The sequence below is a fragment of the Neomonachus schauinslandi genome, chromosome 2 (assembly GCF_002201575.2).
Source record: "Neomonachus schauinslandi chromosome 2, ASM220157v2, whole genome shotgun sequence".
Lineage (NCBI taxonomy): Eukaryota > Metazoa > Chordata > Mammalia > Carnivora > Phocidae > Neomonachus > Neomonachus schauinslandi.
Window position 1 is genome coordinate 35,544,304 of NC_058404.1, and position 23,990 is coordinate 35,568,293.

General features: G+C 42.2%; 1 protein-coding gene across 13 annotated transcripts in view; it reads left to right on the plus strand.

The window, feature by feature from the left end:
• Positions 1–23,990, plus strand: part of TACC1 (transforming acidic coiled-coil containing protein 1) — an 85,667-nt gene that overhangs the window by 46,445 nt on the left and 15,232 nt on the right. For 2 of the 13 annotated variants that reach the window (XM_044912109.1, XM_021681525.2), the window contains exons 3-6: positions 10,996–12,094; positions 15,639–15,699; positions 17,968–18,175; positions 20,826–20,878. In XM_044912109.1, coding sequence (XP_044768044.1) covers positions 10,996–12,094; positions 15,639–15,699; positions 17,968–18,175; positions 20,826–20,878 — 1,421 coding nt within the window. Of the gene's footprint in view, positions 1–10,941; positions 12,095–14,361; positions 14,398–15,638; positions 15,700–17,967; positions 18,176–20,825; positions 20,879–23,990 lie in introns of those variants that run through there. The other 11 variants (XM_044912116.1, XM_044912101.1, XM_044912160.1 and 8 more) reach the window with 9 other exon arrangements.

The following is a 23,990-nucleotide window of genomic DNA, read 5'->3' on the forward strand; positions in this document are numbered from 1 at the left end:
CTGAGGAGTAGTAGAACAAATAGATCCTACACTGTCAGGGTCAGAGGACATCACTGCCCCATTAGGAAATCAGTTGTGGGCTCTGACCCATTCTCCTCTCAGCCAGCACTGAGAACAGCTGTTTACTTTCCCGAGGAAGTGCTGAAGCTTGGTCCAGTCACTTATTTCCTAAGCTCTCCTGTAATCCATACCTTAGATGCACTGTATTCGTTCATCCCACCTCCTCCCAGCTTGGGTCTAAGTCAGTAATGAAGGTTCTCTTGGGGCGCCTCGGTGGCTCAGTCGGTTAGGTGTTCACCTCTTGATTTTGGCTCAGGTCATGATCTCAGGGTAGTGAGATTGGGCCCTCTGTCGGGCTCATGTGCTGGGCCCATGCCTGCTTAAGAGTCTCTCTCTCCCCTCTCCCTCTACAGCGCCCCCCGCCAGGGTTCTCTTAAAATGCAACTTTGCTTTTAAAAATAAAGAATTATTTCATATAATGCTCTAGAAAGTTCTCTTTTCTGAATATGAAGGCAAATTCAAAGAAGGAATCACTCCTTTAGAAAGGGAAGAGAAGTTGGTGATTTAAGAAACTGACACTCTAAAATCAGAAGTCCAGCAGCACTGGTGTTTTCTGTGTAAAACATGTGGGGTGGCCATCGTATGCGAAGGTGGTAGTTTTTCCTTCACTGTTCAGCACGTGATTGTTCTCTGAAGGGGCTCTGAGTGTGGCTCATGTTTTCCTTAACTGGACTGTAAGCCCCATGCACTTATCTTGTGGTCTCTTTATGCCTAGTACAGTGTATGCTGCAGGTCGTAAGGGCCTGTGCTTAGTTGGTTAGATGATTATCTTAGAAAATATTTTGTGATTTGATTTTAGGGCTTCAAGTCCTGATGAAGCAAATGGTTTAAATTAATTAGGGAGTGGTGACACTGAACATCTGGTTTGGATCTTTATGTAGAATATCTTAGTACTGCGGCTTGTAGTCAGTTGCTGTTGTGCATTTATAAAACCTCACTGTCATTGCTGGGCCTTCCAAGTTTGTGTTATTCTCTGCATATCATTTATGTGGCCTTCAGTAGCAAAGACCTGCATTTTGGGCTTGAGTTCAGAAATCCAGGCCAGGGCCTTGGTAACCAGGGGTCCTACTCTATAGTTGTATAGATTGAGGCTTCCCAGTTATGAGATGGGAGATTGTACAACTGTGGGATTGTCTCCACCAATGAGGATAGACTAGAGCAGTAGGTAGGAGTAGTTCCATGTATTTGAGATGTGTATCCCAACATGGTCATATTAATTCTTTATCTCACTTCTGAGCACTCAGAAGTATAGCACTTGTACTTTGTTACTAGAGACTGTCCCTCTGCTTTCCGACTCTCAGATGCCCACCCCTCAGTGGATTTGACAACATAATCAATATATTTGTGTCCCACCATTGCGTTGAACGCCCACTCTGGACCCTTTCTTTCTTGGCTTGTGATCCCACTTGGGGTTTCCCATGAATGAAGAGAAATTAGATAATGAAGATAGCTCTGAAATTAATTGGGGGACTGTCTGCATGGTTGAACCATGGCCTGCCTGTGCCTCAAACTAGAATCCAACTGCCTTCCCCTCTCCCTCCACCTCCCTTTGTGCGAGAGGGTGTGTGTGTGTGTGTGTGTGTGTGTGTGTGTGTGTGTGTTAACCGTTCTGAGCCATGATTTCTTCATCTGTGAGATGGGATTAAAAAAATAGGTCACAGGGTTGTTGTGAGAATTAAAGTAATATATCTAGAGTGTCAAGCAGTTACAATATTGTAATTAAGAAAAAATTTTCAGGAGGGAGACACTTCAAAAATAGCTTTTTACAATGAATTCCACCCCTCTGTCTTGGGAGGAGAAGGAGAGGGGGAGCTGGTTGGGGTTGGAAATAGGAATCCTATGGTGAAATGGAGACAAAAGAGAAATGGGTAAAAGGGGGTTAAGTTTGGGTAAGAAGAGATTTTTGTGCTTACTAAGGATTCTGGGCCTCAGAATATAAGTTTTATGTCTTTATATGTTTTAATTGAATAACCATATAACTGTTTTTTTAAACACTGTTCTTCCCCTTTCTTTTTCCATATAAACATGTCTTGGAGATCCTATCCCGTTAGCACATACAGATCTACTTTTTGGTTTAACACCCAATAGTATTCTGGTGTAATGTTGCATATTTAGTGATCTTTCAGTCCTCTGTGATACTTTATAATTGCCCAAAATCAGTGTGTAGGAACCAACACTTCAGTGAACATTTTCATCCTTATATATATGTGTGTAGGGCCCTCTTTGTGGGCATAATTAAAATAAATTCCTAGCAGTGGCATTGATGGATTAAAGAATCTATTCATTTTGGATTCTGATAGGTATTGCTAAATACTCTGAAAGACCCCCCCAACAGATTTACCCATGAAATGTATGGAGAGTGCCTACTGGCCCTCTTATCTAGCAGCTGTTACTGGGTATCAGTATTTTAATTTTTACAAATCGGATGGGTTAAAAATGGTATCCTGCTTATTAATTGTGTGAAAGTGAGCATATTTTTCAAAAATGTTTTGGCCACTTAAAAAAAAATGCTTGCTTGCGTGCTTGTAGCCTTTATCATATAGAACTTACTCTTAATTTCAGTGGTTCAGTGGAAAGCACCAGGGATGGTACTTTTTTTTTTTTTAAGTGGGAAATGGGGAGGAGGATTTATGGTCTGGTTGCTCACTAAAACTGCTTGCTGCCTCCCATTCTGAGATTCCTTAAGACAGGAGATTCTGTCTGTGTGTTCTCTTTAATCCTCCTTTTGATTGTATGAGTTCTTGTGTGTAAAATGCTCAGTCACTGTGCCTGACACTGTAGTCAGTGCCGCTTCCTCGTTTTTCTTCCCTCTCATTGTTCTCCTGCTCGACACCAGGCCTCGTGGGTGGCTGCCTCTCTGCTGTCTACAAGGGCTTCACAACACCTGACCTCCAAGTGGCCAGGGTCGCGGGGCGGGCCAGCAGTGTGCATCCCCCTTCAAATTGATGTTCTCTAAATATCCTGCAGTTATTAGAGAAGAGCTCCCCAGAAGTCTACAGACTAAGGCCAAATTTTGGGCGTCTCTTGACCTTATCCTGCGCTCTGCACAACAAAACCTTGACCACCGTCCAGAGAAGGAAAATATTTACTCCAGTTTGTTCCTGGGGTTTGATTCTCTTCCCCGGGGCAGTCTGTCCAGTCTCCGTTCCTGCCACACCGGGGTACTGGCGAGACCATTTACCCCTACCCACTCCCACTTGATGCTTAGTGTCCCTTCAGTCCAGTCTTGATGTCAACATGAACAAAGTAAGGGGACTGAATTGGGTTTAAACGAAACCTATTTGAATTTATGTTTTAGTGAATGTTCCCTCTCAAAGATTTAGTCCACACTTAAAAGCGCTTAAAACAGCGCTTTCAACACATCCCTTTTGAACGTTCTCAGAGGTGACAAGCTTTATTCTTAGATGTTAAGATTTTTTCCCTGCGGTAGCTGAAGACTTTTTAAACCTCAGTGTAGTGATTGAAGGGGAATTAAAGTTATAACTATAAAGTAATGAGAGGAGCCCTTTTGAGGACCCTAAAAGTGGTCCAGATATAACAGTGTTCAAGAGCAGTGATTCCTAAATGCCATGCTATGAAGAAGACTTGGATTTTCTCCACTGGAGAATGCTCTGACATCATTTGTCTTTGAGTTTCAGGGCCTTTGTGGGCCCTCTGAAAATTTATCTGCAAACTCTTCCTGAATTTCTATAAAGGCCATTCATTTTCATGTATTGGTTCTCAGATTTTGTTTTAAGGCCTTAGAGCCAGACCCGTATCTTCAGCTTAGATGGGGGAGCTGGATTTTGAGGTTAAAAAGAGGCCAGTATGTATGTCTGTATGATACAGGAGGCCTGTTCAAATTTTGGCAGCTTTCTCACTTTACACGTCAGGTATTTAAGAACGCATGAAAGGGACTTTCTGTAGCTAAAGGAGAGGAACTGATGGACAGATCTAAAATGAGCTTCCAGACAATGTTTCACCAAAAAATTAAAATCTGAGGGGAAAAAGGCAAGCATATTTGAGAATAATGCCAAACCGGAAGTGTTAATATAACATTGTTTTCCAGATGGGTCTGTTCTGTCTCCTCTTAAATTGTACATACGAAAGCAGCTAGCCCAGTAGGTTCCCTGTGTATGTTAGTGACTACGCTTCTCAGCTTCAAAAATACTTCGTGTTAATAGCATTTCCCCCCTTCTGAGGCTTTCAAGCTTTTTCATAAACTTGTCTTCTAACTCAGTATATCTTCAGCATACTGGAGTGCAAACCACAATGTCTGAAGACTGTTACCTCGTCTTCAAAATTTTGGTATTCTGTGCCTTTTCTTTTGAAAATACTTTAAAATGGAGAGAAAATCTTTCACATGAGCATAGTCTATATCCTGAATAAGCATAAAAAGCATCTATGTTTTAAAGCACCCCTGGATGATTCACACAGCCTTTTAGATTTAGAGAAGGCTGATAATTGAAAGGAAGGGTTGTGTTAACAGCAACAAATGTGGCAGAAGTGGAAATGTTGGTCTATTTTTGGATTTCCTCTGTGTTTGCTTTGAATTCATCTACTGATCTAATCTCTAACCGTCTGTGTTCAGGATGCTGCCAGGCAATGCTGTGCTTATCAGAATCGTCCAGACTCATCAAACTCATTTCAGGGAGAGAGCATTTCAGCACCCTGGAGGAAGATTTTTAAGGAATACAGGATTTTTGTAAAAATAGAAGGATGAATAGAGGTAGGGCAGTTACATAATTTTCCAGATGAAAAGGAAGCACTGGCGGCTGTGGCTGCAGCTCTGACGGATGGAAGACCGAGAACCAGAGCCTGCTAAGAAGGGCATTCATTGTACCTCTGCTCTGTGGTACCTGAAGTTTACATTCTGTTTTAGGGCGGCACTAGGTATATAGGCCCTGCTGGTACTGGGATACTTGGCAGATTCAGATTCAGTAACATTCAAATCTTACTCAGACATATCTTTTTGAGTTCTGTGGTCTCTTTTCTTGTTTTACATTCTCACTACTCCCCAAACTGGCTTAAGTCAGTGAGCAATCCTCTCCCACCCGCTCTGTCCCACTGGAAGTACTTTCTAGTGGGGACTGAAGATACTGGACCAAGGAGGGGTCCTCAGTGACTTGGGTGCATGACTGGGCAGGTTACTCTGCCTGGTACCTGGGTGGTGTCTTCTTGGCAGAGCTCCTCCACCTGTCTGCTCAGGCTGAATTCAGATGAGGGGCATTTGCTTTCCTTCCCTGTTCCACCAGTGGGTGGCAAGGGTTGGGTGGCAAGCTTTATCATGCAGCCCACAAAGCTCCTTAATCCCTAGAGCTGCAGGGATGGGACTGGGCCAGGCAGCATTAGAACTTCTGTCTTAACACTGAGATCCTGCTCCGTTGTCATTCCTCCTTGTCCAGCTTTCAGGCTGCCTGCCCTGTCCCCTCATGCTGTGACGTACTCTCCCTCTCGAGTTTCAGGTTCTCAGCTTGGCAAAAGCAGCTGGTGGAGATGGGGACAAGGGGGGAGGATCTAAAAGGAGTGCACAGATCTGAGGGAAGGTGGGAAGGCCCTGCCCTTTTCTAATAGAGAAGATTAGGGCCGAAACCAAAAGCTAGGAGAGAGGGAAGTGAGAGGTGGCTCTTAGAGGTTTCCCCTTGGTCTTTGGGAAGCGTGGGGTTGATGGTGAGGTTCCAAGAAGTGGGTCACACTCTTCTCCTGTCTGTACCCTCGCCCTCCCCTCACATTCTCTCAAGCCTGTAGGAAAGGACAGAGGACTGGGGGTGTGAGGACCCAGGGATCCCATGAGGGAGACTGATGGTGAATGTTTACAAGTTAATGGCAAGGAGAAGACACTGGGAGAGAAAAGAAACAAATTTTTATTGTGATCAGCTCCCAACATCACACAGAAAAGTAGAACCTCCATATTCCCAGTGCCGAGATGAAACAATTATCAAGATTTTTAAAGCAAATTCCAGGTATCATGTCATATATGTTTCAATATGTATCCCTAAAATATTTGGACACTTTTATTATATAAAACTATTATGCCATTATTAATAATACTACTCTTAATTTACAAAGATGGTTAAAATTCAGGTTTGTTTTTTTTTTTAAGATTTTATTTATTTATTTGACAGAGAGATAGAGAGAGAGCACAAGTAGGCAGAGTGGCACGCAGAGGGAGAGGGAGAAGCAGGGTCCCCGCTGAGCAGGGAGCCTGATGCGGGGCTCGATCCCAGCACCCTGGGATCATGACCTGAGCCGAAGGCAGACACTTAACCGGCTGAGCCACCCAGGCGCCCCAAAATTCAGGTTTTTTAATTGAGATATAATTGACATTAATTTCAGGTGTATAACATAATGATTCAATATTTGTATATTTTGCAAAGTGATCACCACAATAAGTCCAGTTAACATCTGTCACCATACATAGCTTCAAGTTTCTTTTCTTTTTTTTTTTTTTTAAAGATTTTATTTATTTATTCATGAGAGGCAGAGAGAGAGAGAGAGAGAAGCAGGCTCCCAAGGAGCAGGGAGCCCGATGTGGGACTCGATCCCAGGACCCTGAGATCATGACCTGAGCTGAAGGCAGACGCTTAACCATCTGAGCCACCCAGACACCCCTCAAGTTTATTTTCTTATAATGAGAACTTTTAAGATCTGTCTTAGCAACTTTCAAATATGCAGTACCATGTTATTAACTGTAGTTACCACACCATACATTACAACCCCATGACTTATATATTTTATACCTGGAAGTTTGTACCTTTGACCCATTTTACTCACCTTCCACCTCTGGCAACCACCAATCTGCTCTCTGTATCTATGAGCTTGGTTTTTTTTCTTGAAGTTTTATTTTAAATTGGATTAATCACTTTTAGATACGCTTTGGTTTGTTTTTTTTTTTTTTAATAAAAGATACCAACTATAAAAAAATTCAGATTTGAGGCACCTGGGTGGCTCAGTCAGTTAAGCATCTGCCTTTGGCTCAGGTCATGGTTCCAGGGTCCTGGGACTGAGCCCCACATCGGCTCCCTGCTCAGCTGGGAGCCTGCTTCTCCCTCTGCCTTCCACCCTATGCTCTGTCTCTCCCTCTCTCTCTTTCAAATAAATGAATAAAAATCTTAAAAAGAAAATAAAAATAAATTTTAAAAAATTAAAAATTCAGATTTAAAATATGCTGAGGCTCGGGATGCCTGGGTGGCTCAGTTGGTTAAGCGTCTGCCTTCAGCTCAGGTCATGATCCCAGGGTCCTGGGATCGAGTCCCGCATCGGGCTCCCTGCTCCGCGGGGAGCCTGCTTCTCCCTCTGCCTCTCTCTCTCTATCTCTCATGAATAAATAAATAAAATCTTTAAAAAAAATAAAATAAAATATGCTGAGGCTCAACGATGAAAGTGTAAAATGGAAATAACTTATAATTATGTAGTATTCCATGTGACTTTTAAGGGAATCACATCTACCTCCTTGGCTTCAGTTATGTCAAGTATTATTTGTATCCCAGATCTCTCTGAGCTTACTGCCTACTCAACATCTCTACTTCAAAGGCCCAAACAGCTCTCAGCATCTCCAAGCCAAACTCCTGGCCCCACTCCGACAGCCCCCAAACTCTTTTGCTAGTATTTCCTGAATATCACTGGATGGTAATACATCTTGTCTTTCCATAAGTTAAAAACTTACGAATCATCTTTGATACCTCCATCGACTTCAGTCCTATGGCCCTTATCAATTTTACCTCATTTTCTTTCTCAAATATTCTATATTTCTCTTCTATTCATTACCCTTGCCGAAGCCACCAGAATTTTGATACTCTTGCAGCTCTTCTCTATATTGCATTTGCTCTGTGCTCAGTTATGCCACTTTATACTGGGATGAGATCATCTCCTTATTATGTGTATCACTTGGATAATACAAATAGAGCTATTTATTAAAAGACTGGATAGATCGTGGGAAGTGGTATATATTATAGTTGTAAAGGTTCAAAACACCAGTTTTTAAAACAATGGGATTTATGAAATTGAAAAATACAAAATAACTAAATTGGTCTAAATCAGCGTATTTCAGTTGCGTTTGTTATATGTTATTGAGAAAACCTTGATTTGTACAAGTCAGTAGTGACCAATGAGGATTCGAAACACTTAGTACCTGAAAATATACTTTAGCTCATCTGTCCTGGAAGCCTGAAAGAGGAGCATAAGGAAATTGTTTCAAAGTTGAGTTACTGAGAGTATCTCACAATTTGGCTAATTTCTTAATTTTGCAGGTGTAAAATTTAGAAAAAGTATGTGAAGTGGTTCCTCACGAGTTTCAGTCTTTTTGGGGGGAAAATATAATATTGCAGTGTTTAACAGCATCATTTTAAAAACTTGCAGGTGCCTTTGAATATTCAGTTTCAAGACAAATTTCTTGTTTTGTATGTTCTCAGATTCTCTGACACCAACTTGGCATCGGTAGCTCCGTGACTTCTGACACTAACTATCCATAGTTTCCACAGGCCCCACAAAGCAAGTGCTCATTCCTCCCCTCCCTCAAGACTGTGCGCCTCCCCTCCCTCACTTCATTCAGATGCCAGTTGCAAATACAATTTCAGTACTTCCGACCAACTGGCTTTAAATTGGGGGGTTCCCACAGCCCCCCTCTTCAGGTTTGGCAATTTGCTTAGATGACTCACAGAACTCAGGGTGCAAAAGACAAAATGAGGTGAAGGTGCAGAGAGTCCATGCCCTCTCCTCTCTGGTGCCCCACCTTTCCAGCACTTTGAGGAAGTCATCAACCTGTAAGCTCCCCAGACCCAGTTGTTTAGGGGTTTTTATGTAGGTTTTATTATTCGGGCATGTTAGATTAAATCGTTGGCTGTTGATGATTAGACTTCGCTTCCTGCTTCTCTTCTCCCCTGAGGGTGAGGTGGGGCTGACAGTTCCAACCCCATCATTCTGGCTTGGCCTTTCAGGTGACCAGCCCTCATCCTGAAGCTCCCTAGGGGCAGAGGGAGAGGGGGAGAGAAAATCCTAAGCAGGCTTCCATGCCCAACGCAGAGCCCAACATGGGGCTCGATCTCACAACCCTGAGATCTTGATCTGAGCCAAAATCAAGAGTCAGGCACTGACTGAGCCACCCAGGCACCCCTTTACTTTCTGTTTTTAAAAAGAAATTCTTTTGGGGGCGCCTGGGTGGCTCAGTCGTTTAGTGTCTGCCTTCAGCTCAGGTCATGATCCCAGGGTCCTAGGATCGAGCCCTGCATCGGGCTCCCTGCTCAGCCAGGAGCCTGCTTCTCCCTCTCCCACTCCCCCTGCTTGTGTTCCCTCTCTCGCTGTGTCTCTCTCTGTCAAATAAATAAAATCTTTAAAAAAAAGAAATTCTTTTGAAGTATGTTAAAGCAAATCCCAGATACAATGTGTTAAGAGCATCTTAAAAAGTACAGTATTAATAATAGTTAAATGGATATTTGAAAACAAAACTTGACGTTGGACATTGGTAGAATATCTGAAGCATCTGTGCAGAACAGTTTGTAAGCCACTGCCTACCTAATTCTAGTCATAAAGGAGCCATGTGAAAATAGATCTGAGTGCTTTAAAAAACTCTTCCCGTGGTCCTCAGTTTTTTTGATCCTGTATTAGGATTAGGGTTAGGAAGTAGGATTAGAGGGTCATCTTGGAGTTCCCCTTAAAATCATGAGATACCAAGATCATACCAGCTTATTTGGTTTTTGCTGCTACTATTCTATTGTTATTTCAGGTATCGAAGTTAGGAAAGCACGATCTTAGTTTGTGCTTGAAAGAAATACCCTCGTGTACACCTTCCTAATTGCAGCATTTCTTCTAATAAAACCCAAGTTAGAGAGGATCTTTATTTTTCACAAGTGCTTTGAGAGACTACCTGGCCCAGCTTAGTGACAGAGCTTTGAAAGAAAAAATAACTTTATTATTGTATGATTTGTGTCTTAGTAAAATAAGGATTATTTGTTATTGTTTTTAAATGACATCAGTATTTTTTTAAGTTTTATTAAATCCAGTTGATTTTTCTGTTTTGAGTAAGCCCTCTGCCCAGTGTGGGGCTTGAACTCACAACCCTGGGATCAAGAGTCACATGCATGCTCTATCGACTAAGCCAGCTAGGTGCCCTAGGACTATTTGTTTTTAAAGCCATTTCTGTATCTGATTTTTCAAATTAGTTTTTTTTAATTTCAAGGTTTTTTTTTGTTTGTTTTTGTTTTAAACACACACACATTTTTATTTATTTGAGAGAGAGAGAGCATGAGCGGGGAAAGAGGGAGAGGGAGAAGCAGACTCCCCGCTGAGCAGGGAGCCCGATGCGGGCGGGGCTCGATCTCAGGACTGTGGGATCACGACCTGATCTGAAGGCAGACACCCAACTGACGGAGCCACCCAAGCACCCCTGATTCTTTTAGTTTTTTAAATCTACAGAGAAGTTGCCATGGTGGGTAGGCCATGGTGGGTTTTTCATTTAATTTTGAAACAGTTCAGTAATTTAAACACAGTTCAGTAATTTAAACAATATTCTGGGGAAGAGGGAATACTTGTTTTTGCCATCCAAAGATGAAAATCTGCTTCCTGCCTAACATTCAGACCCTGAAGCTGTCAGGGGCCAGATCTGACCCCTCTACCTTAGCTGGCATCATCTAATATTCTTTCCAATCCAGTTATTTTAGCCTACAGAACAGTCTCTCGATCTATTTAGCTTTTTCTTCAATAGCTCTGTTTGGTATAATTATTGTTTATATAACTGGGATGAAACACGTATACAGTTTGGGCTAGGAAAATTGATTTTAGAGGTAGCACCGGCTGTTCCCTTTCAGTCTGCTCTGCTGGCCTTGCTGAATCTTAGAGATGCTTAATAAAAGCAAGGAGGGAGGAACTTGGTGCTTGTTTCTGTGGATTCAGCTAGTAGAGATTATTCATCCATGCCCAAAAGATAAGTCTTTAATAGATGGCTTTTGTGTTTTGTTTTAGAATCACAAGAAGCTGATGAACAGCTGGTAGCAGAAGTGGTTGAAAAATGTTCATCTGAGACTTGTTCTAGAACCTCAGAAAATGAGGTAGCACAGCAGGCTGTTGATTCTTACACGGCCAAGGATTTCAAAGAACCTGAACACGAGAGTAGCAAAATTTCAGTAGTGAGGCCATTTTCAATAGAAACCAAGAATGCCACGGATATCCCAGCGGCTCTAGGAACAAAGGCCGCTTATGGCTGTGTAACTGTGGTCTCGGGTGAGGCTTTGCCCTCCAGCACACCAGAAGCCATCCTGGACAAGGCAATGACAGAAGGCACCATGGGGGTTGCACTGGAGGCTTCCACAGAAGCTGACCTAAAGGCTGGCAGTTCCTGTCCAGAGCCTGTTCCCAGCAGAAGCAAGCTAAGGAAACCCAAACCCGTCTCTCTGAGGAAGAAGACAATTGGTGAATTCTTAGAAACTGATACTGCCCTGGAGGGCACACCTCTCCCCCAGGCATCCTATCAGTTCTGTCCCGATGAGATGGATGGGAACACAAATGCTTTGCTAGGAGGTGCCAGGATCCAGAAATCTCCCCCTGATATGAAGGAAACATCGCGCACTCCCAGCAGTGACACCAACGACTCAGGAGTTGAGCTGCTGGAGGAGTCAAGGAACTCACCTCTGAAACTAGAGTTTGATTTCACAGAAGATCTGGAAAATATAGAGCCCAGGAAAGGCCTTCCAAGGAAGGTTGGCAGGAAACTGGGTAGCAAACTGCCTCCCAAGGTACAGAAAGATAGCATTAGTAAGCCGGTAGGCGCCAAAGGTACGGACCAGCCTGCAGACCCCGCTGCACATAGTGCTCCTCCCTCCCAGGCATCTGCCAAGCTGGATCCCAGCCAGTGGGATCACCACAACTTCAGTCCCTTTGGGGGCCACTCAACTCTGCAGAACTCCCCCCCTCTCTCCTCTAAGGGCTCCTACCACTTTGACGAATCCGTGGATCCCTTTAAACCAACTACAACGTTAGCAAGCAGTGACTTTTGTTCTCCCGCCGGTAATCATATTAATGAAATCTTAGCGTCACCCAAGAAGGCAAAGTCGCGTTTAATAACGTGAGTGACGACGGGCGCGGGTGTTGTGTTCTTTGTACTCTGAGTTTGGCAGCCGACTGCTCTGGTTTTGGCCAACTGAAGTTACCTTTGAGGTGCCACAGGGCAGACACACAGCTCATAGCTTTGTGCAGCAGTCCTCACTATCTTGCTTAACTCTGGTGTAGGGTCAGAAACACCAGAGGCTTCCTTTTCGGGCGTCTGCCTTGTTTCTGAGTCCTCAGCTTATTCAAGCTCCACACCTTGGGTACTTTTCTCCTATTTAAAAAAAAAAAAATAGCATATGATAGGTTAGAGATTTGATGGTTTTCAGAAATCCTATCTGGGCTGTCAGGAATTAACTTTATCTACAGAATTCAAGTGTCAGTGCTAGCCACCACCTTCAGATTCTCTATGGATAAAACAAAAATTCCAAGCCTCCAGATTACCTGTCTAGTATCGGTAACATGTGCAGAATGGTCCCAAAAGGTCTTCTAGAAGTCTTTCACTTAAAACAGGAAGCTGTGATTTTTGTTGGAAACAAACCTACCGCTAAAAGTTGGTAAGAATTCTTACGTCTCCATGTTTAGCTTCTGGCTCCATCAGTAAGGCAGTAAATGTCCAGTGAGAATTAAGGATATTTTGAACATTCATGTAAATCTGACTGAATTAGTCTTTTGTTGTGTGTTGTCTCCCTCCTCCTCCCCTGCTTTCTGGGACCTCCATAACCACCTTTGCAAGGTCCTTGGTGTTCTCAGAGTGATCAAGCTGGATTCCATGTAAAGTTTCAGTTTAAATTTGTTACAGAGTTATCTTTTCCCAGAACTTGGGTTAATGACAGTATATCCCTTTGTGACCCTGTGACATTTTACTAAAAATGAGATAATAGAGAAGGACCAATGACATGGAGGATGAAATGTGAAAAGGGAGGATGAGAAGTACCATTATTTCTAGCTGTCACCATAGATGAGTCAGGAAAGTAATGGTCCGCAGTACTGTGACCCGACAGAGCATGCTAGATGGCATGATGTATTATATTAGAAAAGTTTAAAGAGCAGAAAGCATCAGGACCAAGAAGCTTGAGCCATGAGAAATCAGTTCCTCGGCAACCCCAGAATGTCCAAGGTGAATGAAATGTCAGCAGTAGTTCTTGATCTGTTCTTTCATTATATATGAGCAGTTAAATGGTTGCTGGAAAATATTGATTGGGCATCCTCAGAGTGCTCTTCTGTGACTGAGGCTGGTTACCTCTCTCTAGTCCGTACTTCAGGTATGTGTTGGCCCCGTCATTGCCTTGGTGCTTTATAATGTGGGATGTCCAAAATACAGGGTGCTTCTGGCTAGCAAGGTTGATAAGGAGTCATTGGGGGCCTCCCTACAGTTGTATGTCGAAGCCGTGTAGCCAGTGAATTCATGTTAGATCAGATTAAATCTGGACCAAAGGGAGGGGAATTTATCCTACACTTAATTTGCAGTAGCAAGAAATACCCTCTCAGATCCTGCCACTCTCACCCGGTGGCATTTTCCTCCTGTTCTGTTCTTGGTGAGTGAACTTCTTGATTTAATATACCTTACAGATTTTTTTTTCTAACTCTTACGCAATCAAAACTCTTGTCTCCTTGTTCTTTCTGTAAGAGAGGGTGCTCCACCTCTTGTGTAACTCTGGGGTTTTGTTTAGAAAATCCCTTCATCGGTAGGAAGGGCTGGAGGTGTACCTGTGAAGGAGGTTCGAGTGGAAAGTTTGAAGTTCTGTTAGCAGGTTACTTGTGGGGCTTTTTAAAAGATGCATGCAATTGGCATCTCAGATTCTTCTGTAAAGTGGAGACATTGTACCATCTATGATTGGTATTTTATGGCTCAAATAAGATAAATTATGTAAAATCACGGTAAGCTTCTTAGTGATACACACATACAGTAGTTATAATCTGATCCATTGTCAACTATTGTTGTATTCACACACTGCCTTTAATCTGGATGATGAGACATTTATGAGTAAATGTTCTCAGTAGTGAAATGTTGGTTTTATATATTGACAAATATTTGGAAGTTCACTTTTCATCTATAAATTTGAATATGAGGCATTTCTGAGCGTTTCTACTCCTCTTACTCTGTTAGAGAGAGGTTCCTGATAATCATTCGCTCACCAATGATAACATTTGTATCCCACCTCATAGAAAGAATTTTGCAGCCTTTACATCTGCCAGACTACAGATAAATATTCCAGGCTTTACATGATTTTTTTTCTCCATCTGTCTGTCTCTTTTCTGTCTCTAATTTTGTTGGTGCATCAGGACTACTGAACAAGTGAAATTTCTCTGTTTTCTGTTGTAAGTACTTCTGCTGTTTCTGTTTGTCCCTGGGACTGTTGGCAGTTCCTCTCCCCAGACCATCTCTCCATAGCATGTTGGCTTGTTTCTGAGTTTGACCTTCTGATGATTTTTTGCATTTCATTTGCCACTTCATGAGTCAGCTTAGCCTTGCAATTTGTACCTAAAGGAGTGGAGATCAGCCTTCCACCTTAGGTGCAAGAGCTTGCGCTCCCTGGCTTGGCACGCCTCACGTGGCACTTTGATAATGAGCGCTGGCTTGGCCCCGAGATCATCCTGACAGTGGTCTGAGGGACTGCTCTGCTGTTGTTGGAAATAATTGACTTTTTTGATAGGATAAGGTTGCTGGCTTGGAGCAGGGGATACATTTTAGAGGCAACTCCAGTTTGGTGGTTTGGTAGCAGGGGGTGGCATTTAGTAAGAGCATTAGTAAAAGAAAAATCCAGAAACTAGATAGTGAGCATGCACATTCTGGTAACTTTATATGCTCCTTCCTTCCCCCTCCCCCCAGAAGAAGAAGAAAAAGTTGTAAATTTATTTATTTTGGCAGAGTGGCTTTTTTACTGGGAATTTTAAGTTCATTAAAACAGAACAGAATCTGAACTAGTCTTCAGGTCATAAATTATGTGCCAGTTCCAATCTTTGCACAAATACATGACATTCGTTTTCCATCTTACTGCTTAATAGAAATGGTAACCATTTACACAAATATTTTTATTTTTGTACTTTCCGTTGACCATAGTTCTTCTCTGTTAGCACACAGGTCTGGAACTGTCTTATCAGACTTATGTGGTTTTTAGTGCAATAAAGAACTTTTTCAAAGAATCTGGTCCAGTGTGGTAATTTTTCTAATGAATTGTCACAGCCAAGTGAGTAAGGATCAGATGAACTGAATGTCTCTAGGTGCTAAGGGTACCTCTGAAAGGCTTGGTGGTGTGTAAGCAGAAACCGCAGGGGTCAGGGTACTGGTGTTAAACGTCCCACAGAAGCACGTGAGGAGGTCTTTTCAGAGAATGAGCTGAGCTCTAGTTCCTTGCTTGCCCTGTCTCCTGGGGAAGATTCAGAGATGTGAAAGGTGTTCCCCTCTCTAGTGTGTAGATGTAGAACGTGTGTGGTGCTGTATGCTTTGGCTTTTCTCTGCACACATTGCTTTCTCTGCTCCATCTCATAGCTTGGAAATTGTCAATGTGATTCCAAAATGGCCTGTTTTTGTTTTTTGTTTTTTGTTTTTTCCTTTCCAGGAGTGGCTGTAAGGTGAAGAAATATGAAACACAGTCTCTTGCTTTGGATGGCTGTTCTCAGGTGAGTCTCTGCCCATCACCAGAATGTCTCTTAGACCAGGGGTACCCCAAACTGGAGTTTGTATCCTCCTGGGGGGCATGGGGGAGCCAGGGGGGATTAATGAAGAGTTTCCAACAGGTGTCTTGAGTATCTAGCTTTGAGGAAACCAATTTCCAGACCCTTAATTTCCTAAAGTGACCTGAGAAGGCTCCTGAGAACAGGGAAGCCCCCTCACATTAACCCTTTTCCCACTTCTATTGGGTAAAGTTTCCTCCCATTCTAAATCTTACTAAGATGCATTTTTACTGGGTATGAAATGTCTGGGACATCAGACAAAGGGCTGATTTGAAATACTGATGCGTGTTTAAGAAAGTGATTGATTCTAATAACTGGGTAACAATTTTTTTAAGTCAGATGGTTTTCCAATTCATTGCTTTTAGCAAAGTAGGAGAACCTGAGTTACCACCTGATCGATCATTAAAAATTATCCTTGACACGCTGTTAAATGTCAATTATATCTCAGTAAAAAAATTATTTTTTTTAAAGATTCTATGTATTTGAGAGAGAGAGCATGAGCCAGGGTAGGGACAGAGGGACAAACAGACTCCCCGCTGAGCAGGAATCCCCAAAGCAGGGCTCTATCCCAGGACCATGAGACCTTGACCTGAGCCAAAGTCAGATGCTTAACGGGCTGAGCCACCCAGGAGCCCCCCCAAAATAATTTTTGATGATAGAATTTTTTGGTACATAACTTAGAAAGGGGTTCCAAGAATCGAGAGACATATTTCTATTACAAAACTTTTTTCTCTTTCATCTATTTGTATAAGTAAGCTTAAATATCTAAGGCTTCTTATTGATTTATAATTATAAAAATGAAAAACAGGATTAAAATTCATATGGACCCTTGTTTCCTTCTAGCAATAAATATTTGTCCATGACTGTATGAATTGGGAAACATAAAAGAAACAAAAATCCAGACCTATTTGATTGAGACCCTTTTTAAAACTTTATTTCAGCATAACTGATTATAGAAATACATTCATTGATTAATAAAATGCATTTTAAATTTAACTTATTTTACACAGTTTGGACCAACAACTTGGTATATGGCTGAAGATTAAAAAAAAAAAATTTGCCCTCTCACTTATTTTTTCATCTATTACAAATGTGTAAAGTATCCACTTTCAAATGCTGCTAAAGCAGGCAACAAGAACCATGAGAAATTTACCTTTGATTCAGAAAAATAGCACATATGACACTGCAAAAGTTTTAAGTAATTGGTACAACAAAATGTAATTGATACTTGTTTTTAGTATCAATTTTTGAATTTTATAGTACTCATCAAAAGTTGTAATAATTTTGGGGCGCCTGGGTGGCTCAGTTGGTTGAGCGACTGCCTTCGGCTCAGGTCATGATCCTGGAGTCCCGGGATCGAGTCCCGCATCGGGCTCCCTGCTCGGCAGGGAGTCTGCTTCTCCCTCTGACCCTCCCCCCTCTCATGTGCTCTCTCTCATTCTCTCTCTCTCAAATAAATAAATAAAATCTTTAAAAAAAAAAAAGTTGTAATAATTTTAGGATACACTGTGCATTAGTTATGTACAATGATTAACTCTCCAGAAGAAAAACTGACTTACGGTCATAGAAATTTTTTTTAATTTTAACTTTTTTAACTGAGAAAAATGATAGGGAGAACTTTAAAAGACTTTCAAGTATACAAATGCTTTATTTAAGAATAATTTCTTGGTGGAAGTAGAAGGGAAATACAAATTCAGAGGGGAAAAGCAATGATGCAAATTTCTGACTTAAAATTATTAAAGAGTGTGTGTTCATGTTTGATTTTAAAGAGATGATAGAGCATCATCAAATCACTAGAGTAACTAGATTGAAGTAAGCAAGGCCAGTTTTTAAAGTATACCAGATTTTTTTTTATATTTATGCTGAAAAGTTTTTGGAAGTCACCTGAAAATACAAAGGGGTACATTGATATTCCAAAACAATTCAGGGAGTATATGAGCAAAATATTTGAAAACCACTGTGGACCACTTAAAATTCTGGCTTATAAATCTAGGCTAGAAAAGGTTAATTTTTCAGAGGTCATGTGTGAATAACAGAACTTAGGTTCTAGAAAGCATAGTATTCATGATTGAGAGACCCCAGCTTCCTCCTTGACTGGTACCAAAATCTGTGGTTAAGTGTTCTCGGACACCCGTGTGGAATGGTGTCTGAGATGTCGCCTTCCCCACTGTTGGTCCTCCTAAACGGTAGCCTCTGATCTGTTGCATTTCCCAGGATGAAGGAGCAGTGATCGCCCAGATTTCAGACGTTTCTAATAGGGATGGCCACGCTACTGATGAGGAGAAACTGGCGTCCACTTCATCTGGTCAGAAATCATCTGGGGCCGAGGTGAAAGGTGAGCCAGAGGAAGACCTGGAGTACTTTGAATGTTCCAATGTTCCCGTGTCTACCATAAATCATGCGTTTTCATCCTCAGAAGCAGGTATGGAAGTATATGTTCATCTTTCTAATGTACTTAAGCCTAGAAATGCCTGAAAGCCTAATGCAGGAGGCGCTTTAAAGAGATTAGAGAATTGGGTCACTTGGAGGAGAGATCTGTGCTTTGCTTCTTTATCTAGAAAAGAGGCACAGGAGGGTGTCTTGTTGAAGTACCAGAGGCATAGGGATGAGTGTGGCAGAATGTACAGGAGACGCTGACATATGAGACTGCTTGAATTTTGAATAATTTATTGCATGGGACCACATCTCAAAATGCAGTGGCCTATAGCCATGTTGTGATTGTTGTTCAACTTAGAGAAATAACAGTAACACGGAGAGTGCCTTACCGTGTGCAGGCACAGTTGTAAGTGCTTGACATCTATTAATTGATTACTCCTTGATCGGTATTGTTTTTTTCCCCCCATTTTTCAGAGAAGGAAGGTGAGACATAGAAGTTAAGTCAGTCAGCCAAGGTCACTTGACTAGCAAATGGTAGAACTAGGATTCAAACCTCAACAATCTGGTTTCACGGTCTTTTAACTGCAGTGCTAATGTGGGAAGAGATTGCTTTCATGACTAGAATATTATACATTTTCCTGCTCACCGATGTGGTAGATTGAAATTGACTAATATCCTGAAAAATCCTTAATGCTCTAGTAAAAGAACTAACTAGACTAACCTATGCTGAAGCTTCTCACTGTTGAACTTGTAAGAACATTCTAGAGCTGAGGCCCTTGTCCAGGTCCCAAGATGTATCTGTGGCCTTAAACTTGACTTGTGAGATGTTTAGAAACCATGTTCCTGACTACCGTAAACATTATTAAAAACTCAGATTTTCAGCAATGTAAGTTGATTTGGGGACTTTTATACTCAGAATTTTAAAAATCACAACATGTCATCAAACCAGGGAAGCAGGTGGAAGTCCAGACTATGCAAGAGTTCTCTCCTCAGCCTCTCCCCACTGCCCACATCTCCATCTCCCATCTGTAGAGTAAAGGTTCCAGGCACTATTCCACATTTCTTCCCAGGCCGCTTTCTGCTCTGACATCATCCCAGGGATGATCCTGAGTACTCTTGTACCTACATTATTTCTTACATTTAAAATGCCTTTCTTGGGGTGCCTGGGTGGCTCAGTCGTTAAGCGTCTGCCTTCTGCTCAGGTCATGATCCCAGGGTCCTGGGATCAAGCCCTGCATTGGGCTCCCTGCTCAGCGGGAAGCCTGCTTCTCCCTCTCCCACTCCCCCTGCTTGTGTTCCCTCTCTCGCTGTGTCTCTCTCTGTCAAATAAATAAATAAAAATCTTTAAAAAAAATAAAATAAAATAAAATGCCTTTCTTTGCCATCTTCTATAAAAATTCTGTCTGTTCTTTCAGGTTTCTGTCAAAAGTGAGACTTGGCTTCCACACTGTGTTCCCACTGCATTTCTTCTTACTACTCCTATTCCATGTATTTATTATAACAGGTGTCTCTGATAAATTTCTTGAGGGGCATGTAGATATTTGATGGATTATATTCTTCCTCACTAGAGGAAATTCCTCCAACGGAAATTTCTAGAGCTGGGGTTCTGTTAGCCACGGTGCTGTCCTCAGTTAGTGAAAAGCTAATGCTCCAGCTCCAGGGACTGATAGCCGTGTCCTGGGAGCAAGCAAAGGCTACGGTCATGCAGGGGTGGTAAGCGCTGTGGAGGTGGGAAAGGAGTTCTGGCTCTGTCAGGGGAGTCAGACTCTCTGGGGAGAGTCACCTTTGCACCAGGTCTTGATAGATAGACACATAGGTGTGCCCCAGGGAACGAGAATCTCTCCCAGGGGCGGGAACGAACCTGCCGTGTTGGTAAATGCTCAGCAGTTCTCTGTGAATTCAGGACAAGTGGGAAAACAAGGTTGTACTGAGGAATCTGGACTTGATCCTGTCGGTAAAGGGGAGCCATTGAAGGTTTGTACGCAGAGTGGTGATGGTCACATTTGTGTTTTAAATAATTCACTCTTGACAGTACACTAAAATAACAATTCGCTGTTGCTACATGGAGGATTGTAGCTTTAAAATTGTGGTTTTTTTCATATTTTAAAATTTTCTTCAATGAGTGCATATTCCTTTAATTAGAAAAAGCATAATTTTTTTTTTTTTTAATGTTGCCTTTGGTGGTGGTAGACAAGTGTGAAGGCGTATGGGGAGGAGAATGAATTTAGTCTTTCGGGCATTGAAATTTAGAGCTTATTGTTTTATCTGCTACGTTAAATAGTCTGAGGGTACCCTTCTGGGCTGGAATGTAAATTCACTCAGACCTGCTAATAAAAATAACATTCACATTGTGGTTTCCTCTTTCTGACACAGTCCCATGGTTGTAGTAACAACTTATTTACAAAACTTTTTACGGACACAAGGGGGCAGCCTTGCTGTTCTTTCCACCTGAAGATGGTGATTGTGTGTATGGCTGTCTAACGGCAACACTCCCCTTTCTTCTGAGTATTTCGGACTTTTAACACAGACAACACATCCATCAACAAAGTGCCGGTGCTCCTTTGAAAATCTGGAAATGCTGTTCTTGGGTTCATAGATGTCGCTCTGGGCCTGCACTGGGGTCTCCAGAGTCTTCATCAGGAAAGACAGGAACTGACTTCTTGGGATAACTATAAAAATGACTCTCTGTGTTGTAGGTATAGAGAAAGAGACGTGCCAGAAGATGGAAAAAGATGGATCTGCCATGACCGTAAGTTCCTACACTTGTGGGGGGCAGGGGAAGTGTGGGGCTCAGGGGTTTTGTTTTGTTTTTTTTTTCAGTATTTATTTTAAAGCCCACATTAATTCATTAACTAAATTGTAGTCAGTGTTTGGTGACGGGCTGAAATATAAATAAAAGTTTCTTCACTTGAGGAGCTCGTAGTCTATCCTGATATCTATCCAGTAGCCATCAGCCTCATGTGGCCACTGAGCACCTGATCTGTAGTTAGTCTGAATTGAGATGTCTTTTTTTTTTTTTTTAAAGATTTTATTTATTTATTCATGAGAGACAGAGAGAGAGAGAGGCAGAGGGAGAAGCAGGCTCCCAAGGAGCAGAGAGCCCGATGCGGGACTCGATCCCAGGACCCTGGGATCATGACCTGAGCTGAAGGCAGACGCTTAACCATCTGAGCCACCCAGGCGCCCTGAATTGAGATGTCTTGTAAATGTAAAATATAACTAGTCTTTAAAGACTTAGGACAAAAAAAAAAAAAAGAAAAAGAAAATGTCTCGAACTTTTTATATTCATTACATGTCGAGATGATCCTATTTTAGATGTATTAGGTTAACTGAACTATATTATTAAAATTAATTTTGTGTGTCTTTTTACTTTTTAAATGGCTACCGAAACATTTTAAATTACCAGTGGCTTGCATTGTAATTCTTTTGAACAGCACTGGTAGTGGATACAAAATGGAAACTAATGAGACGGTGTGAATGTTGTAATCCAATGTGTTCCGGGGGCTGTGGGAGCCAGGGCTGACCGCCTGCGCGGCAGGTGTTGGGGAGGCTGAATTTGAGCTCATTAAAAGCAAAATTATGTTACACTTTTTAGACTTAGAAAAATAGTACAAAGAATTCCTATAAATCTTTCACCCATATTCCTTGAATGTTAACATTTTATATAATCACAGTACAGTTATCAAAATCAGTGAACACTGGTACAGTATTATTATAATACTAAGCTATAAGCCGTTTTTGAATTGTATCAGTTGTCCCGGTAACGTCCTCTTTCTGGTGCAGGATCCAGCTCAGGATCCCATGTTTCATTTAGTTCTCGGGTTCTCAGTCTCCTGTAATCTGTGATAGTTTTTCAGTCTTTGTCTTTCCTGACCTTGACACTTTTGAAGAATACAGGTCAGTGTTTTGTAGAATATCTTTCATTTTGGGTTCGTCCAGTGTTTCTGCTAATTAAATTCAGTTTATGCATTTTGGGCACAAAGCCATCAGAAGTGACCTTGTGGATCCCAGCTCGTCCCATTATTGGTGGAGTTAACTTTGATCACTTGGTTAAGGTGGTGTTGTCTTAGCTTCCGCCATTTGAACTTAGTTTGAAAGATAAAACAGTGAAGGGTGTTCTGGGCAGCAGAGTTGGCCTGCACAAAGGCTGGGAGTGAGAAGCATGGGCTCTATGAGGAAGTGGAAGTGTTAGTCATCTCGTGTGAGAGGGTAGTCCACATATAGTAGCTGAGGGCCAGATCATCAGGGGCTAGTGACATGGTGCCAGGAGGTTTGAAATTTGTGGTAGAAGCAGTAAGGAACTATCGTGGGGTTTTAAGTAAGGAGCATCGTGATGGGTAAGAGTTCAAAGGATGGGGTGGAGGCTGAGAGAGATTTATCAGGTAGAACCATCGCTGTTTGGTGACTTGGGAGATGTGCATGGTGGCTGGGGTGGAGTGGTGGTGAGAGAAAGTTGGTGAAAGCCACCCAAGGTTTCTTCCTTGAATGTCCAAGTGGCCAGTGTTACTGATAACCTGCCCGGCAAACCTGGGGTGCCCAGGGGCTTCTCCCTCCCCCTTATTCCCACACGCAAAATCTGCTGTTTCAAAGTACGGAAACCATATATTGTAAACCCACCAATGTTTCTCCAGCCCGTGGCCGCCACCAGTCTTTTTAAATATGGTGGTAGTTTCCTAACCAGTCTCCCTGTTTCTAGGCTGTTCTCTCATCCTTTTACATAAGCCAAGGTAATGTTTTAAACACCAAACTGATCTTGTTACTCTTTGCTTAACCCTCTTGGTTGGCTTCCCTTGTCTTTAGAATAAGTTCAGACTCTTCCGGCGGCGGATGTGGCTTTCTGCACTGGGACTCTGCCTTTCTCTACAGCTTCCACTGTCTCCTCTCTCCCTCACACATCTGACTCTGAACCACATGGAAGTTCTTTCAGTTCTGTGAACCTACCCCTTGGAGTCACTTCTTGTTCTCCCTTCCTTCCTTCCAACACTGTAAGCTTGGTGAAGGTAGGGACCACGACTGTCCGTTTGCTGCTAGTTCAGCACCTACCACAGTAAATTCTGCTGAACACAGGAATCAGTAAAGTAAGAATACAGAAAGAGGAGCAGAATTGTAGAAGTTAATTTTTAGATCTGTGGCTTTGAGACATCTGTGGGACCAGTTTCTAAGTCCATATTTCCAGGAGGCAGTTCTGATAAGTACATAGCATGAGTTCAGTAAAAGCCTGGGTTGGCTTTATTTACAAATTTTTAAAAGATTGATTGATTTTTTATTTATTTATTTATTTATTTTATTTATTTTTAAGATTTTATTTATTTATTTGAGAGAGAGAATGAGATAGAGCATGAGAAGGTCAGAGGGAGAAGCAGACTCCCTGCCGAGCAGGGAGCCCGATGTGGGACGCGATCCCGGGACTCCAGGATCATGACCTGAGCCGAAGGCAGTCACTTAACCAACTGAGCCACCCAGGCGCCCTGATTTTTATTTTTTAAAAGATTTTATTTATTTATTTGAGAGAGAGAGAGAGCACAAGCAGAGGGAGGGGCAGAGGGACAAGCAGACTCCCTGCTGAGCAGGGAGCCCCAGGTAGGGCTCAATCCCAGGACCCTAAAATCATGCCCTGAGCCAAAGTCAGATGCTTAACCGACTGAGCTACCCAGGCGCCCCAAAATTTATTTACTTATTTTAGAGAGAGAGTGTGTGCAAGGTGGGGAGAGGGAGAGAATCCTCAGACTCCCCGCTGAACGCAGAACCCAATGCGGGCCTAAATCCCCAGACCTAAGGTCACCACCAGAGCCAAAACCAAGAGTTGAAGGCTTAACTCACTAAGCCACCCAGGCACCCCAGCCCTTAAATCGATTAAAGCC